The 19,538-nt window shown below is 44.3% G+C and overlaps 1 protein-coding gene across 1 annotated transcript in view; it reads right to left on the bottom strand.

The window, feature by feature from the left end:
• The window catches only part of LOC142596509 (small glutamine-rich tetratricopeptide repeat-containing protein beta-like), a 30,537-nt gene extending 11,223 nt beyond the window's left edge, over nucleotides 1-19,314 (bottom strand). Inside the window, exons 1-3 of the mRNA XM_075725648.1 lie at nucleotides 19,215-19,314; nucleotides 14,997-15,100; nucleotides 14,145-14,214 (exon numbers count right to left, since the gene is read on the bottom strand). Of these exons, the coding sequence (XP_075581763.1) occupies nucleotides 14,145-14,214; nucleotides 14,997-15,100; nucleotides 19,215-19,314 (274 nt within the window). The remainder of the gene's footprint in view (nucleotides 1-14,144; nucleotides 14,215-14,996; nucleotides 15,101-19,214) is intronic.
• Between the last annotated feature and the right edge of the window lie 224 nt (nucleotides 19,315-19,538).

Genomic DNA, 19,538 nt, shown 5'->3' with positions numbered 1-19,538 from the left:
CCACTGAGAAGGCAAAATGAAACTGTAATTGCATGCATACCTTCAAAATATACACAGAATGTAACCATATCTGCCTCATTTTTACAAGCCCACCATCTACACACCTTTCCTCTGATCTAAGGTAAAGGTCTGCACACTAAATCCTATTGTCAGTTAAAAGACTTGCAAGTTACCTGCACTCAACAAGATTGCAGCAATTAACATTTCTCTAAAATAAAACTGCTATCAAAGACTATCAAAGTTAGAATTTCTGATACTACTCTAAACCAAAGATGACCTGGGATATGGGGCTAAGTTGGAGCTAGTATCAATGGGTACCACTCTTGCTCGCTCTTTCCAGCTCAAAACTGGCTAAAGGAAAAGCAAAAAACAGCTAGATCTACTATTTCTAAGAAAAGCAATTTGGGAAAACGGGAAAAAGCAACTGTAACATTTTACTTTAAAACCAGACAAAAATTCTTAAGACAAAAAAACCTAAACAAATGGTTATACTTTTTAATGTGTGTCCTTTATAACAAAAATACTACCTGTTGTTATAATTTATACTGTAGTAAATACCCAGCTCTTTTTAGAATTCAGCCACAGTTACACTATAAAAACCTGCACACACTCTGTGCTCTACATGGCTTACATAAAGCCAAAGTGTTGAGTGATAAGCAAGTAAATTCAAGTATTTACTAGCCCGGGGGGGGAATACTGCTTCCTGGTTTCATAACAATCAAAAAAGACAACTCAGTGTCGTGGTTTAGCCCCAGCCAGCAACTAAGCACCACGCAGCCGCTCACTCACTCCCCCTGCCCCGATGGGATGGGGGAGAGAATTGGAGGAGTAAGAGTGAGAAACACTCCTGGGGTGAGATAAGAACAGTTTAATAATTGAAATAAAGTAAAATAGTAATAATAATAATAACAATATAATAATGATAATAATAATATCCAAAACAAGTGATGCACAATGCAATTGCTCACCACCCGCTGACCGATACCCAGACAGTTCCCGAGCAGCGATCGCTGCTCCCCGGCCAACCCCCCCAGTTTATATACTGAGCATGATGTCACATGGTATAGAATAGCCCTTGGGGCAGTTTGGATCAACTATTCTGGCTGTGCCCCCTCCCAGCTTCTTGTGCACCTGGCAGAAGACGGGAAGCTGAAAAATCCTTGACTAGCATAAGCAGTACTTAGCAAGAACTAAGACATCAGCGTGTTATCAGCATTATTCTCATACTAAATCCAAACCACAGCACTATGCCTGCTACTAGGAAGAAAATTAACTCTATTCCAGCCGAAACCAGGAAAACTGCTTATACTAGTAACCCAGACTGTCTTCCCCAGCATATTTTTCCATGTGCACTACAGGGACTTTATCCCCTTCTACAGTACGTAAAAGTTTTGATTGGGCAGGGCCAGCTCGATTGGCAGATCCCCTGGTGTTGACTAACCAGGTGGCTTTTGCTAAATGTGTATCCCAATGTTTGAATGTCCCACCACCCATTGCTCTCAGGGTAGTCTTTAACAGTCCATTGGATCGCTCGATTTTCCCGGAGGCTGGTGCATGGTAAGGGATGTGATATACCCACTCAATGCCGTGCTCTTTGGCCCAGGTGTCTATGAGGTTGTTTCGGAAATGAGTCCCGTTGTCTGACTCAATTCTTTCTGGGGTGCCATGTCGCCACAGGACTTGCTTTTCAAGGCCCAGGATGGTGTTCCGGGCGGTGGCATGGGGCACGGGATATGTTTCCAGCCATCCGGTGGTTGCTTCCACCATGGTGAGCACATAGCGCTTGCCTTGGCGGGTTTGTGGGAGTGTGATATAATCAGTCCGCCAGGCCTCCCCATATATATATTTCAGCCATCCTTCACTATACCCAAGGGGCTTGAACCGCTTGGCTTGCTTGATTGCAGCTCATATTTCACATTCGTGAATAACCTGTGCAATACTGCCCATGGTTAAGTCCACCCCTCGATCACGAGCCCATCTATATGTTGCATCTCTTCCTTGATGGCCTGAGGTGTCATGGGCCCACCAAGCTACAAATAATTCACCCTTATGTTGCCAGTCCAAATCCACCTGAGCCACTTCAATCTTAGCAGCCTGATCCACCTGCTGGTTGTTTTGATGTTCTTCAGTGGCCCGACTCCTGGGTATGTGAGCATCTATGTTACGAACTTGTACATCCAGGTTCTCTACCCGGGCAGCGATATCTTGCCACAATGGGGCAGCCCAGATGGGTTTGCCTCTGCGCTGCCAGTTGCTCTGCTTCCATTGCTGCAACCACCCCCACAGGGCATTTGCCACCATCCATGAGTCAGTACAGAGATAAAGGACTGGCCACTTGTCTCGTTCAGCAATATCTAAAGCCAGCTGGATGGCTTTCACCTCTGCAAACTGACTCGACTCCCCTTCTCCTTCAGCAGTTTCTGCGACTTGTCATATAGGACTCCATACAGCAGCTTTCCACCTCCGATGCTTTCCCACAAGATGGCAGGACCCATCAGTGAACAGGGCATACTGCTTCTCATTTTCTGGCAACTGTCAGGAAAATTATAGACTTTCACTGACTTCCTTGTTGTTGTGCTTTAGCCCCAGCCAGCAACTAAGCACCACGCAGCCGCTCGCTCACTCCCCCTGCCCCGATGGGATGGGGGAGAGAATCAGAGGAGTAGGAGTGAGAAACACTCCTGGGTTGAGATAAGAACAGTTTAATAATTGAAATGAAGTAAAACAGTAGTTATAGTAATAACAATATAACAATAACAGTAATAATAATATACAAAGCAAGGGATGCTCACCACCCGCCAACCGATACTCAGACAGTTCCCGAGCAGCGATCGCTGCTCCCCGGCCAACCCCCCCCTAGTTTATATACTGAGCATGACGTCATATGGTATGGAATAGCCCTTTGGGCAGTTTGCATCAACTATCCTGGTTGTGCCCCCTCCCAGATTCTTGTGCACCTGGCAGAGCATGGGAAGCTGAAGAGTCCTTGACTAGCATAAGCAGTACTTAGCAACAACTAAAACATCAGTGTGTTATCAACATTATTCTCATGCTAAATCCAAAACACAGCACTATGCCAGCTACTAAGAAGAAAATTAACTCTATCCCAGCCGAAATGACTGACACTTTAAATGGCCTTTTGTTGAAGTTTAGACCCCTTCAATTTTTTTAGTAGAGACTTGGAATTGCTTTAGTAGCACCACACAAAGACTAACACATAGCACACATTAATTTCATTTTCTTAGTCCATGTCACAAATCCTTGAGGGCTGACAGATATAGTTGCAATCATGGAAACATGGAGGGATGACTCACAACTGGAATGCTGCAATGGATGGCTATAAACTCTTCAGAAGTGATAGGCAAGGAAGGAGAGGTGGTGGGGTAGCCCTGTATGTTAGGGAGTGTTTTGATTGTCTAGAGCTTGATGATGGTGATGAAAGGGTTTATGGGTAAGAATCAGGGGAAAGGCCAACAAGGCAGATATCGTGGTGGGAGTCTGTTATAGACCACCCAACCAGGATGAAGAGGCAGATGAAATATTCTATAAGCAGCTGGCAGAAGTCTCACAATCACTAGCCCTTGTTCTCATGGGGGACTTCAACTTACCAGATATCTGCTGGAAATACAATACAGCAGAGAGTAAACAGTCTAGGAGGTTCCTGGAGTGCGAGGAAGATAACTTCCTGATACAGCTGGTGAGTGAGCCAACTAGGGAAGGCTACCTGCTGGACCTGTTGCTTGTGAACAGAGAAGGACTTGTGGGTGATGTGACCGCTGGAGGCCGTCTTGGGCACAGCAATCATGAAATGATAAGAGTTTTTGATTCTCGGAGAAGTAAGGAGAGGGGTTAGCAGAACTGCTACCTTGGACTTCCAGAGGGCAGACTTTGGCCTGTTTAGGGGCCTGGTTGACAGAGTCCCTTGGGAGGCAGTCCTGAAGGGCAAAGGAGTCCAGGAAGGCTGGACACTCTTCAAGAAGGAAATCTTAAAGGCACAGGAGCAGGCCGTCCCGATGTGCCAAAAGATGAGCTGGTGGGGAAGACCACCAGCCTGGCTGAACAGAGAGCTTTGGCTGGAACTCAGGGGAAAAAAAAAGAGTTTATGACTTTTGGAAGAAGGGGCAGGCAACTCAGGAGGACTACAAGGACATCGTGAAGCTATGCAGGGAGAAAATTAGAAGGGCCAAAGCCCAACTAGAACTTCATCTGGCTACTGCCGTAAAAGACAATAAAAAAATGTTTCTATAAATACATTAGCAACAAAAGGAGGGCTAAGGACAATCTCCATCCTTTACTGGATGCTGGGGGGAAACATAGTGACAAAGGCTGAGGAAAAGGCTGAGGTACTTAATGCCTTCTTTGCCTCAGTCTTTCATAGTAAGACCAGTTGTTCTCAGGGTACCCAGCCCCCTGAGCTGGAAGACAGGGATGGGGAGCAGAAGGAAGCCCCCATAATCCAAGGGGAAATGGTTAGCACCCTGCTACACCTCTTAGACATACACAAGTCTATGGGGCCGGACGGGAACCACCCAAGGGTACTGAGGGAGCTGGCGGAAGTGTTCACCAATCCACTTTCAATCATTTGTCAGCAGTCCTGGCTAACCGGGGAGGTCCCAGTCGACTGGAGGTTAGCAAATGTGACTCCCATCTACAAGAAGGGCCGGAAGGAGGATCCGGGGAACTACAGGCCTGTCAGTCTGACCTCAGTGCCAGGGAAGGTTACGGAGCAGATCATCTTGAGTGCCATCACGTGGCACGTACGGGACAACCAGGTGATCAGGCCCAGTCAGCATGGGTTCATGAAAGGCAGGTCCAGGTTAGTCAAGCAGATATCCTTCTATGACAAGATGACCCACTTAGTGGATGAGGCTGTGGATGCTGTCTACCTGGACTTTAGTAAAGCCTGTGACACCGTTTCCCACAGCATTCTCCTGGAGAAACTGGCTGCTCATGGCTTGGACAGGACTACTCTTCACTGGGTTGAAAAGCTGGATGGATGGCCGGGCCCAAGGAGTTGTGGTGAATGGAGTTAAATCCAGTTGGCGGCCAGTCACAAGTGGTGTTCCCCAGGGCTCAGTACTGGGGACAGTTCTCTTTAATATCTTTATCAATGATCTGGATGAGGGGATTGAGTGCACCCTCAGTAAGTTTGCAGATGACACCAAACTGGGTGGGAGTGTTGATCTGCTCGAGGGTAGGATGGCCCTGCAGAGGGACCTGGACAGGCTGGACCGATGGGCCGAGGCCAACTGTATGAGGTTCAACAAGGCCAAGTGCCGGGTCCTGCACTTCGGGCACAACAACCCCATGCAACACTACAGGCTTGGGGAAGAGTGGCTGGAAAGCTGTCTGGCGGAAAAGGACCTGGGGGTGTTGGTCGACAGCCGGCTGAACATGAGCCAGCAGTGTGCCCAGGTGGCCAAGAAGGCCAATAGCATCCTGGCTTGTATCAGGAATGCTGTGGCCAGCAGGACTAGGGAAGTGATTGCCCCTTTTTACTTGGCATTGGTGAGGCCGCACCTGGAATACTGTGTCCAGTTTTGGGCCCCTCAATACAAGAAAGACATTGAGGTGCTGGAGCGTGTTCAGAGAAGGGCAACGAAGCTGGTGAAGGGTCTGGAGAACAAGTCTTATGAGGAGCAGCTGAGGGAACTGGGGTTTTTTGGAGAAGAGGAGGCTGAGGGGAGACCTTATCACTCTCTACAACTCCCTGAAAGGAGGTTGTAGTGAGGTGGGTGTTGGTCTCTGGTTTCGGCTGGGATAGAGTTAATTTTCTTCCTAACAGCAGGCATAGTGCTGTGTTTTGGATTTAGTAGGAGAAGAATGTTGATAACAGGCTGATGTTTTTAGTTGTTGCTGAGTACTGCTTATGCTAGTCAAGGACTTTTTCAGCTTCCCATGCTCTGCCAGGCGCACAAGAAACTGGGAGGGGGCACAGCCAGAATAGTTGATCCAAACTGACCAAAGGGCTATTCCATACCATATGACGTCATGCTCAGTATATAAACTGGGGGGGGTTGGCCGGGGAGCAGCGATCGCTGCTCGGGAACTGTCTGGGTATCGGTCGGCGGGTGGTGAGCAATTGCATTGTGCATCACTTGCTTCGTGTATCATTATTATTATTATCATTATTATACTGTTACTATTAGCATTACTATTTTACTTTATTTCAATTATTAAACTGTTCTTATCTCAGCCCAGGAGTGTTTCTCACTCTTACTCCTCCAATTCTCTCCCCTATCCCATCGGGGTAGGGGGAGTGAGCGAGCGGCTGCGTGGTGCTTAGTTGCTGGCTGGGGCTAAACCACGACAGTCCTTTTTGGCGCCCAACGTGGGGCTTGAGATAACAACAGATTAATCAGAGTGTATTAAGGAGTCTGTTAACAGTTGCCGGTCACGATATTAGTTCTTCTGATCTGCACCATGTTCTTTTTTTTGCAGCACGCGTTAAAGCTTGCTGTCAGTTTGTGTAGTGTGCTATGCTCTGCAGTGATTCATGATCTTTTGCTTGGGAGGTTCCTTATCAAAGCCCTGACCTTGAGCATTCTTTGGTATTTGGGTTTCATACAGAAGTCACTACTGTACTTCGGGTACTACCTCATAGAGAGAGTTAGCAATTATACTTCTTACTCTGAGAGGCTTGTTGTGGAGGAAATACAGAATGGCACCTTTGCTGCTTTCTTCTATGATGTTTCCTCCTTCATTACAACAACTTTCCTGTATCTTGAACACCCCTGGGCTGTTAAGATACTTCTATTGATAATTCTTGGGAATGTTGTTTCCATTTTGATAAAGGTCAGTAAGCAGTTTAAAAATACCATCCAGAGATCTACCCCAAGGCTGGATAGTTATGAGTGGCAGGGTGTGTGGGATTGTATGCGCAAGTACCTAGGGCAGTGGGGACCTCCAGTGTTTTGGAACTTTACCCCTGAACAAGTGCAGAATCCTGAAGAACTAGTAAAGTATTTGGAAGAAGTATGTTCTCACCCTGGCAACTCCAAAGAGACACAACTCATTGCAACATGCTGGGGACTGGCCCATGCTTATAGAGCCCTGTTTAACACTATTCAGTACCCTCAAGGGAAAGAGAAGGTCTCTGGATCTGATGACAAAACAACAGGCACTGTGGCTACTCCAACCACAGCCACAAGCACTGCAGCTACTCCAACACCCACCACAGGCTCTGTGGCTACTCCAACCACAGCCACAAGCACTGCAGCTACTCCAACACCCACCACAGGCACTGTGGCTACTCCAACACCCACCACAGGTACTGCAGCCACTCCAACCCCAGTGGCAGGCACTGCGGCTAAACCAGAGAACCAACCTGCACCGGTATCAGTTGCCCCTATACAGAAGAAGAAATACACGAGGAAATCAGTTCGTTTAGTAAGGGATGAAGATGAACCAGGGCCATCACGAGAACCAGAGGAGGAAGAACCCATAAATGAGATGGTGACCACCCGATCCCTATCCCTGAGTGAGCTGCGAGATATGCGAAAAGATTTCGGTCGTCATCCAGGCGAGCACATCATCACCTATCTGCTCCGATGCTGGGATAACGGGGCCAGTAGCCTGGATTTAGAGGGTAGGGAAGCCAAGCAGCTGGGATCCCTTTCCAGGGAAGGGGGCATTGACAAAGCAATTGGAAAAGGGGCAAAACCGCTCAGCCTCTGGAGGCGACTTCTGTCAAGCGTGAAGGAAAGGTATCCCTTCAAGGAGGATGTTTTATACCGCCCAAGCAAATGGACCACTGTAGAGAAAGGTATCCAGTACCTGAGGGAATTAGGCGTGCTGGAGGTGATTTACAGTGACCTGAATGATGAGCGGTTAACCAAAGACCCAGATGAAGTCAGGTGCACACAATCCATGTGGCGGAAGGTGGTACGGAGCGCACCAGCATCGTATTCCAACTCGTTGGCAATACTAGCCTGGAAAGACGACGAGGCACCAACGGTGGATGAAGTGGCTAGACAACTCCGGGACTACGAAGAAAAGCTCTCTTCCTCCCTACGGGCCTGTGTCTCGGCTGTGGAAAAACTGTCTGAAAAAATATGCCAAGAGTTCCAACAACTCAGAGAGGATCTGTCCTACTCCCCACCTGCACGGACCAGTGTCTCAGCCATTAGGAGTCAACGTCCCTATGCTCAAGAGAGAGGATATAGAGGATACACACCACGGGGCACCCTGTGGTTTTACCTGCGTGATTATGGAGAGGACATGAGAAAGTGGGATGGAAAACCCACCTCAACCTTAGAGGCACGGGTGCGTGAGTTGCAAGGAAAAACTATTAGAAAAGGCGGTTCTCCCAGGAAAATTGCAGCTCCAGTTTCCAGTGAGCAGTTCCCGAGACAGAGTAAGAGGGCTAATTTTACTTCCGACCTTGATCAGGGAACTTTTGATTCACATTTACAGGAAGTGAACAACGAATACTGTGACCAGTGTTAGAGGGGCCCTGCCTCCAGCCAGGTGGAGGAAAGGGACAACCGGGTTTACTGGACTGTGTGGATTCGATGGCCTGGAACGTCAGACCCACAGGAGTATAAGGCTCTAGTGGACACTGGTGCACAGTGCACGCTAATGCCATCAAACTATAGAGGGGCAGAACCCATTTGTATTTCTGGAGTGACAGGGGGATCCCAACAGCTAACTGTACTGGAAGCTGAAGTGAGCCTAACTGGGAATGAGTGGCAAAAGCACCCCATTGTGACTGGCCCAGATGCTCCGTGCATCCTTGGCATAGACTACCTCAGGAGAGGGTATTTCAAGGACCCAAAAGGGTACCGGTGGGCTTTTGGTATAGCTGCTTTGGAGACAGAGGAAATTAAACAGTTGTCCACCTTGCCCGGTCTCTCAGAGGACCCTTCGATTGTAGGGTTGCTGAAGGTTGAGGAACAACAGGTGCCGATTGCTACCACAACTGTGCACAGGCGGCAATATCGCACCAACCGAGACTCCCTGATTCCCATCCATAACCTGATTCGTCGACTGGAGAGCCAGGGAGTGATCAGCAAGACTCGCTCACCCTTTAACAGTCCCATATGGCCAGTGCGAAAGTCTAATGGGGAGTGGAGACTAACAGTGGACTATCGTGGCCTGAACGAAGTTACACCGCCGCTGAGTGCTGCCGTGCCAGACATGCTAGAACTTCAATATGAACTGGAGTCAAAGGCAGCTAAGTGGTATGCCACAATTGATATTGCTAATGCATTTTTCTCCATCCCTTTGGCAGCAGAGTGCAGACCCCAGTTTGCTTTTACCTGGAGGGGTGTTCAGTACACCTGGAACCGACTGCCCCAGGGGTGGAAGCACAGCCCCACCATTTGCCATGGACTGATCCAGACAGCACTGGAACAGGGTGAAGCTCCAGAACATCTGCAGTACATTGATGACATCATTGTGTGGGGCAATACAGCAGAAGAAGTTTTTGAGAAGGGAAAGAAAATAGTCCAAATCCTTCTGAAGGCTGGTTTTGCCATAAAACAGAGTAAGGTCAAGGGGCCTGCACAGGAGATCCAGTTTTTAGGAATAAAATGGCAAGATGGACGTCGTCAGATCCCAATGGATGTGATCAACAAAATAACAGCTATGTCCCCACCAACTAGCAAAAAGGAAACACAAGCTTTCTTAGGTGTTGTGGGGTTTTGGAGAATGCATATTCCAAATTACAGTCAGATCGTAAGCCCTCTCTATCAAGTGACCCGGAAGAAGAACGAATTCAAATGGGGCCCTGAGCAACAACAAGCCTTTGAACAAATTAAACGTGAGATAGTTCATGCAGTAGCCCTTGGGCCAGTCCGGGCAGGGCAGGATATTAAAAATGTGCTCTACACCGCAGCCGGGGAGAATGGCCCTACCTGGAGCCTCTGGCAGAAAGCACCAGGGGAGACTCGAGGTCGACCCCTAGGGTTTTGGAGTCGGGGATACAGAGGATCCGAAGCCCGCTACACTCCAACTGAGAAAGAGATACTGGCAGCATATGAAGGGGTTCGAGCTGCTTCAGAAGTGGTTGGTACTGAAGCACAGCTCCTGCTGGCACCCCGACTGCCGGTGTTGGGCTGGATGTTCAAAGGGAGGGTCCCCTCTACACATCATGCAACTGATGCTACATGGAGTAAGTGGGTTGCATTGATCACACAACGGGCTCGAATAGGAAACCCCAGTCGCCCAGGAATCTTGGAAGTGATCATGGACTGGCCAGAAGGAAAAAACATTAGAATATCACCAGAGGAGGAGGTGACACGTGCCGAAGAGGCCCCACTGTATAATAAATTGCCAGAAAATGAAAAGCAATATGCCCTGTTCACTGATGGGTCCTGTCGTCTCGTGGGAAAGCATCGGAGGTGGAAAGCTGCTGTATGGAGTCCTATACGACAAGTCGCAGAAACTGCTGAAGGAGAAGGGGAGTCGAGTCAGTTTGCAGAGGTGAAAGCCATCCAGCTGGCTTTAGATATTGCTGAAAGAGAAAAGTGGCCAGTCCTTTATCTCTATACTGACTCATGGATGGTGGCAAATGCCCTGTGGGGGTGGCTGCAGCAATGGAAGCAGAGCAACTGGCAGCGCAGAGGCAAACCAATCTGGGCTGCCGCATTGTGGCAAGATATTGCTGCCCGGGTAGAGAACCTGGTTGTAAAAGTTCGTCATGTAGATGCTCATGTACCTAAGAGTCGGGCCACTGAAGAACATCAAAACAACCAGCAAGTAGATCAGGCTGCTAAGATTGAAGTGGCTCAGGTGGATTTGGACTGGCAACATAAGGGTGAATTATTTATAGCTCGGTGGGCCCATGATGCCTCAGGCCATCAAGGAAGGGATGCAACGTATAAATGGGCTCGTGATCGAGGGGTGGACTTAACTATGGACAGTATTGCACAGGTTATTCATGAGTGTGAAACATGCGCTGCAATCAAGCAAGCCAAGCAGTTCAAGCCCCTTGGGTATAGTGAACGATGGCTGAAATATAAATATGGGGAGGCCTGGCAGGTTGATTACATCACGCTCCCACAGACCCGCCAGGGCAAGCGCTATGTGCTCACCATGGTGGAAGCAACCACTGGATGGCTGGAAACATATCCCGTGCCCCATGCCACCGCCCGGAACACCATCCTGGGCCTTGAAAAGCAAGTCCTGTGGCGACATGGCACCCCAGAAAGAATTGAGTCAGACAACGGGACTCATTTCCGAAACAACCTCATAGACACCTGGGCCAAAGAGCATGGCATTGAGTGGGTGTATCACATCCCTTACCATGCACCAGCCTCCGGGAAAATTGAGCGATACAATGGATTGTTAAAGACTACCCTGAGAGCAATGGGTGGTGGGACATTTAAACATTGGGATACGCATTTAGCAAAAGCCACCTGGTTAGTCAACACCAGGGGATCTGCCAATCGAGCTGGCCCTGCCCAATCAAAACTTTTACGTACTGTAGAAGGAGATAAAGTTCCTGTAGTGCACATGAAAAATATGCTGGGGAAGACAGTCTGGGTTACTTCCCCCTCTGGCAAAGGCAAACCCATTCGTGGGATTGCTTTTGCTCAAGGACCTGGGTGCACTTGGTGGGTGATGCGAAAGGATGGGGAAGCCCAATGTGTACCTCAAGGGAATTTGATTTTGGGTGAAAATAGCCAATGAACTGAATTGTATAATATTAATTGCTTTATAATACTGTATGTTATCTCTTAACTATATGTTATCTCTTAACTGCATGTTAATATAATAATATAGTAGGTTAATATTAAGTATATAATACTATATATTATGATTGCTATATGCCGCATCAATGGTATTGCAGTAAGAATTGCCCAGCCTAAGGAAAATGAACTTTGATGAAACCATGTTGGAATGAGAACTGACTTCAGCATGCAACAGTCCAACACTGCACACCACCTCTCCTGCTCTGAAAGACTGTGATGACAGATGGAACCCAAAGTCATGGGCTAAATGAACTCAATGGACATTTTAGAGGGATGGGCCATAGACGAAGGGAATGATATCTGTGTGTATATCAAGATAGGGAAAGGGGTGGTGATTAATTGGAACACATTGGAAAGGGGAGGGCCTGTGCATGACGTAGATGGTATAGAATAAGGGGTGGATACTGACCTGGTTTCGGCTGGGATAGAGTTAATTTTCTTCCTAACAGCAGGCATAGTGCTGTGTTTTGGATTTAGTAGGAGAAGAATGTTGATAACATGCTGATGTTTTTAGTTGTTGCTGAGTACTGCTTATGCTAGTCAAGGACTTTTTCAGCTTCCCATGCTCTGCCAGGCGCACAAGAAACTGGGAGGGGGCACAGCCAGAATAGTTGATCCAAACTGACCAAAGGGCTATTCCATACCATATGACGTCATGCTCAGTATATAAACTGGGGGGGGTTGGCCAGGGAGCAGCGATCGCTGCTCGGGAACTGTCTGGGTATCGGTCGGCGGGTGGTGAGCAATTGCATTGTGCATCACTTGCTTCGTGTATCATTATTATTATTATCATTATTATACTGTTACTATTAGCATTACTATTTTACTTTATTTCAATTATTAAACTGTTCTTATCTCAGCCCAGGAGTGTTTCTCACTCTTACTCCTCCAATTCTCTCCCCTATCCCATCGGGGTAGGGGGAGTGAGCGAGCGGCTGCGTGGTGCTTAGTTGCTGGCTGGGGCTAAACCACGACATCTCCCAAGTAGGTAGCGATAGGACGAGAGGAAATGGGCTTAAGCTGCGCCAGGGGAGGTTTAGGTTGGATATTAGGAGAAATTTCTTCATGGAAAGGGTAGTCAAGCATTGGAACAGGCTGCCCAGAGAGGTGGTGGAGTCCCCATCCCTGGAAGTGTTCAAAAAACGGGTAGATGTGGCACTTTGGGACATGGTTTAGTGGTGGACTCGGTAGTGTTAGGTTAATGGTTGCACTCTATTATCTTAAGGGTATTTTCCAACCTAAATGATTCTATAACTTAAAACATGCATTGCTATAATACCCACGCCTGGAAAGTGCTGAATATCCCTACAGTCCAATAACCATACTGAGTGCTGCAGGTATTCTTCACTTTCCATGAGCTAGCAGTAACAGACAACAAAATGAAAAGCCAGCACGCGCAGCAGGTATGTTATAACTTAGAAACTAATTTTCACTTGTGACCTAACCTTGTTTGAGCTCTTATCCTCAGGATTAGAGAGGTAATGAGAAACTTCAACAATTAGCAAAACTTACTTTCAGAGTCAGTAATGAACTGCATTCATGACTACAAATGACCAGTTTTAAGATAAGACAGACATGGAACTTGTTCTCAAATACAGTAGAACTTTTTCCACATGATTATCCTGAAATTTTTGAGAGGATTACATCTGTGTTGCAGTTAGAAACTTACTTATTTTTTCTATCAACTCAAATATTTGAAAATCCCTGGTCATAAAAAATGTGATTTATAGAGCATCTATCCACCTGATACCAATTCTTATCAGTTGTCAGTGCTACATGTTATTTTTTTTTTTTTTTTTTAGGGGAAATAAAATGGATTCCTCCTTAGGTAGCATTAGTAAAGACTTCTATGGTACAGCTGCTTTTCCTCATGTCAACAGCAATAACATCTATCAAAGGGAAAACCAAACAACTGGCTTTTTTGCAATTTTTATAGAGCACACAAGTTATTTCACATATGTGAAATACTAACCATAGTAAGCTGACAGGAATTTTTCCATTGGCTTCAGTGACCAATGTTTTAATATTCCACTAGCATATAATCCTTGCACATCACACCACCTTTTCAACATAAACTAGAAACTTGTATAGAAATCCCATAGACAGACAGACACATCTATAATATACCGAACAATAACTGTTCATTCTTTAAAGCTTCTACTATTCAGGAATGTTGCCCAGGACTTCATGTGTTATCCCTTAGTTTTTAAGCAACCTCCTGAGCAAGGGAGAGAATAGACTATATTTTCTTGAATAGACTATATTTTCTTAAATCGCAGATGGAGCAAATCACTTAGCCCTCTTACAACATAATAATCACCAGAGAATGCAAGTTGAAGTTTTTGTGCAGGGTGTGCATTGCCCAGCTGCTATACTATCACTATCCATGATAACCCAAAAATCTTAGTAAAAGCATAAGATATTTTTATTTCTATGTTTATTACAAACCTTCATCCTTCAGTTGGTCAGCCTTTTCAACATCCTCTGGTAAAGAATCTGAGAGAGGCAGCGTGTCATTCTGTATGTAAACAAACCAAGACTTTTTAAAATTAAAATATAAGCCCTGATTATACTAAAAAGTTATTTCATCCCAGGCAGCATTGTATCAACAAGCAAACAGATTTTATGTAGTGCACAAGTAGTATGAAAGAACTAAAACATCACTAAAACATCCTTAGAAGAGAAAGATAGCTTACTTTCTACTACTAAAGAAACCTTATGGCTCACCACACATTTTAAGGAAGTCAAGGGGAAGAGAGTTAACATGTCTCTACAGTCTTGGTTTTTTTTACTTCTGACTCTCCTATTTGCCATCCTGGTGGTTCCTGTGCTTCCTATACTGGGGACTCCCAGATAGAACGTATTATTAATACACATTTTTAAAGTTCCCATTTTAAGGTTAGTCTTCATGGGGATGTTTTTAAAACTGAATGACTAATTATTTCCAGAAGGGAGTGAGAAGCATCAGAAAACTGCGGATGACCTCAAGCACTTTGTAGACATTTATCTCTGGGAATTGCAAGATGCTTAACTGAAGGATAAAATGCTTCAAGTGAGACTAAGACATCCACTGTTTAGTAATTTTCTATATGGAATTGTCCTTGTCTAGCTGAAGTTAATTCCTCCCACTGCCCCAAAAGATTCTCATTCTGCTAGCTTTTATGGAAATATCACTTTTTTCATGTTTTCCTTAAGTTTCCTCATCATTTTGACCTATACAGCACTTCATATTGTATACACAACCTTAAAATCTTAGCACATATTGGCAAAGTAACTCTAAAATCTAAATTAACTTCTTACCTTGTGAGAAGAATTTGTGAATATTTCTATCAAATGCTGTGGAGATGCAAGATGAGTATCTTCCAGGTTAATCTTAAAAACAGTCTCCAGACACTGAATTGCAACTTACAAGGAAAAGGAAAAAAAAAAAAAGGAAAAGAAAAAAAAGTCACCAGTTTCTTATAAGTGTAATTTCATTTATTTATAAAGCTGTGATTCACTTCCTTATTCAGCTAGTAAAAGCAACTCTTTGGAACACATCATAAAATAAAGAGAGGCTACCTGATCCCCAGAGAACTGACTGCCTGGAAAATAGTATAAGCTATACAGAATCTATATATAGTTCGGCCATTATTCTTAAACCAATTTAAAACTTCTATTTCCATTCTTTCAATCATTTGATGTCTTCTTTCTTTCTTTTTTACATAAAAATATGAGTATATAACAAAAGCACCACAATTCATAATACAACTATGCATATGTCACACACTTCACCCCAAAACACCACAACCAAACAGCCATATATTTGTGTGGCATAATAGTTGGAAGAAAATGGCTCATCTTTATTGTAAAGAATAAATGCAAGATACTTATTACTCTTATCTTTTTTGGAATGAAATATATTCATTTGAAGACAGTTTATTAATAAAATGCTTCATTAATCACAAGCCTTTATCCTGTAAGAAAATACATCTGCAGTATCCTTTCGCATGTTCTGTTGTGTAAGGATTAAATGGCCCTCCCAATCCTGCAATAATACAAGTACACTCACAATAAGCAGTTCTGAAAAAAGTAGAACAAAATACCAAAATGAAGTTTTAAATGTGCTCACATACTTTTAGACAAAAGATAAATGGCAATTACTGTATACAATCCTCTATATACATGTATTCTGTTAATTATAATATCTCAAATTATATTAATATTTTCCCTTTCATTTTGAGAATCTAGTAAAACGTTTTTATTAAGGTATATCATCTAAATGTTTTAGACTGGAAACTGAGGAGGAACAAAGAAGAATCTTTGTAAAGCCTAGTTTGAACAGGAAAAATTACTTTTATGGTATATTTTATTTTATAGATGTGACTTTTTTAACCCAAACTACAAATAACCAGGAGTAGCTGAATTCAAATTAAGTATCAGTAAAAACTGAGTCTTAGAATTTAAATTTAATTTCAGTCCAATGTTAATATAATAAATATAATTTGAATTCTTATTTGCATTATAATGAACCTGAACACTGACCCAAAATTAGGAAAGTAAAATTACTTGAACAACAGAAAGGCCAGTTTGAGGAGCCTATTTTCTACATCACAGCTAGGAGAAAGGAGGAAAAAGTAAACTTGTAAAATAAATAGTAAAACTTGGAAGAGGTAATCTTTTTTTTAAAACTCTGATAACATACAATAGAAAATATTCAGAAAAAGTCAAGTATGACGCAAATTTAATGTTGATAACATGTAACACTAATTGAATACATGGCTAAATATGCATACAATTTGCTCCTATAACCTAGAAATGCTAAAAATGTATCAATTTGCCAGGTTCTAAATTACTCAGTAAGAGTGCTGAAGGATTTGGGTTAAACTCCTTTGTCTCCTGCTATGTAGAAAAACTTAATTATAGTAAAGTGAGCACTGATTATACTGAATTATATATTAATAGTACTTCTTACCAGGCTTATCATAAAATCAGTGGAATTAAATATCTTGTTTTTCCTTATATACTATAGATCTATAGGTAATCAGGTAAACCTTTATACTCTAAACCCAATGTTTATCAGTTTTATTATAAAAACAAAAGTAATAGCTTCATTTTTCATTACATGATTTCCAAAAACATTGCTTGCTTTCATCAGCTCAACACCATATGTATTGGGTTTGCGTGGCAAGGTTTCGGTAGCAGGGGGGGCTACAGGGGTGCCTTCTGTGAGAAGCTGCTAGAAGCTTCCCCTATGTACGATAGAGCCAATGCCAGCCGGCTCCAAGATGGACCCACCATTGGCCAAGGCCGAGCCCATCAGCGATTGTGGTAGCACTTCTGTGATAACATATTTAAGAAGGGGGGAAGAAACAAACCAATGGGACACAAACTGCAGCTGGAGTGAGGAGTGAGAATATGTGAGAGGAAGATCTATGCAGACACCAAGGTCAGTGAAGAAGGAAGGGGAGGAGGGGCTCCAGGTGCCAGAGCAGAGATTCCCCTGCAGCCCCTGGTGAAGACCATGGTGAGGCAGGCTGTCCCCCTGCACCCATGGAGGTTAACAGTGGAGCAGATATCCACCTGCAGCCCAGGGAGGACCCCATGCCAGAGCAGGTGGGTGTGCCTGAAGGAGGCTGTGACCCTGTGGAGAGCCCACGCTGGAGCAGGCTCCTGGCAGGACCTGTGGACCCATGGAGAGAGAGGAGCCCACACTGGAGCAGGTTTGCTGGCAGGACTTGTGACCCTGTGGGGGATCCATGCTGGAGCAGTTTGTGAAGAACTGCAGCCCATGGGAAGGGCCCCCGTTGGAGAAGTTCATGGAGGACTGTCTCCTGTGGGAGGGACCCCACGCTGGAGCAGGGGAAGAGTGTGAGGAGTCCTCCCCTGAGGAGGAAGGAGCAGCAGAGACAATGCGTGATGAACTGACCGCAACCCCCATTCCCCTTCCCTGTGCACCGCTCAGGGGGAGGAGGCAGAGAAAATCGGTAGTGAAGTTGAGACCGGGAAGAAGGGAGGGGTGGAGGGAAGGTGTTTTAAGATTTGGTTTTATTTCTCATTTTCCTGCTCTGATTTGACTGGTAATAAATTAAACTGATTTTCCCCAAGTCGAGTCTGTTTTGCCCGTGACGGTAATTGCTGAGTGTCCTCTCCCTGTCCTTATCTTGACCCACGAGCTTTTTCGTTATATTTTCTCTCCCCTGTCCAGTTGAGAAGGGGAGTGATAGAGCAGCTTTGGTGGGCAGTTGGCATCCAGCCAGGGTCAACCCACCACACCATCATAACCTGATACAGGTTAAATTCATAGATGACTACCACTTTTCAAATCTACAGAATGCTCCAGATTCTGATGTCAAACCAAATCTTTTGGTTTTTATTCTTTTGGAAATATCCTTTGAATATCATGGTACAAATGTTAACTAATATAAGCAAGAAAGAAACAACTGCACTGTAAAACCAATATACACTGGAAGGAAGAACTATCCAGCTTTATCTTTTTAAGTTTATGCCTCTGAGAAGCAGGACTTGCTTTGTACCTGTGGAAAGTCTACTCCCCACACCTCAGATTTCAGGTAACTCAATGATCAACTGCCTGGATGTTGTTTATTGCACTGCTGATCCTAGACTTCCCCGTCTTACCTCCAAATTCCTCCTCTAGTTGAGTCATACAACCAAAGACTGCTTGAAACAGGGCACAGGTCTTTTAAATAGATTCTATGAAAAGGTCATTGCAGAATTAAGACTCTTTGTTCTTCTCTTGCTTAATTCCACATTGTGATACCACCTCCCATGAAATCTCCAGGAATTAGGGAAAAGGAATGAGAGCAATATGAAGGAGAAAGGTAGATACTATGAAGTTACAAAGACTTAATGAATGTCTTTCAACAGACTAATACACACAGAAGCCCATCTTTCTGTAGCTATGTCTTCTGTTAATAGAAACTACACCATACTGAAAATATTCACTACCATGTGCTCTTTGGAATCACTGTTCAAGTGAAAAAGCGATGCAAAACATTTATTTTATTTTCTGTATTCTTAGGATCTCTTAGCCTTCCCTCATAAATTACATGGAATTCTTTCAAGTATGAAACAGGAGTTCTTCCCATATACCAAAACCAATATATGGTAATTGTTTTACTTCCTCCATGGCCAGCACAGCTACCATCACACACAAGATGCAAAAAGAAATGAAACATAGAAGTAAATTGAAAAAGAATCAGCTGGCAAAAAGTTGTGGGACACATACACAAATCATCCCATAGTCTGCATTATGGCACTGCCTAACTTGATGTGATTCAAAGTACCTGTTGCTCAAAATTAAGGTAGTACAAATTTCATAACTTTAGAACATTTTTTAAATGAGAGATGTTTTAAAATTAATAATATCAGAAATATTAAGATTGTGATCTTATTCACAGATATGTGGTGGCAGTTTCAGTTAGGTCACTCCAGTTACTTTCTATGATAATATACATCAAACAATTTAACATATGTATGTATAATACCTACCCATGCGTTAGCACCTTTATCACTTACCTTCCAAGCTTTCTTGTTCATCTGGAGTGAAAGTACCCATCTGACTCTGCTCTCTCAAGAAATGGATGACTGCATAAACCAAGCGTTTGACTGATGACATTTTGAAATTGATGAGTTTCTCCTATGTCTTAAAAAGAATAGGATCTCTTATTTCAAAAAAATGAAGAAAAGCTTTAGAATATGACAGGACACATGCTTTGGGCCCACCCATGAATTCCTTGAGTATTCCAACCTCCCACTGACCTCAGTAAAAAGTATACACAATACACAAAAACTTATCCTTCACCAGAAAGCCCAACAAAGTGATGCTTTGAAACAAGTTGT

This window comes from Pelecanus crispus, chromosome W (assembly GCF_030463565.1).
Source record: "Pelecanus crispus isolate bPelCri1 chromosome W, bPelCri1.pri, whole genome shotgun sequence".
Lineage (NCBI taxonomy): Eukaryota > Metazoa > Chordata > Aves > Pelecaniformes > Pelecanidae > Pelecanus > Pelecanus crispus.
Note: the sequence above shows the minus strand (reverse complement) of the source record. Positions and strands in the feature narration are given on the sequence as shown.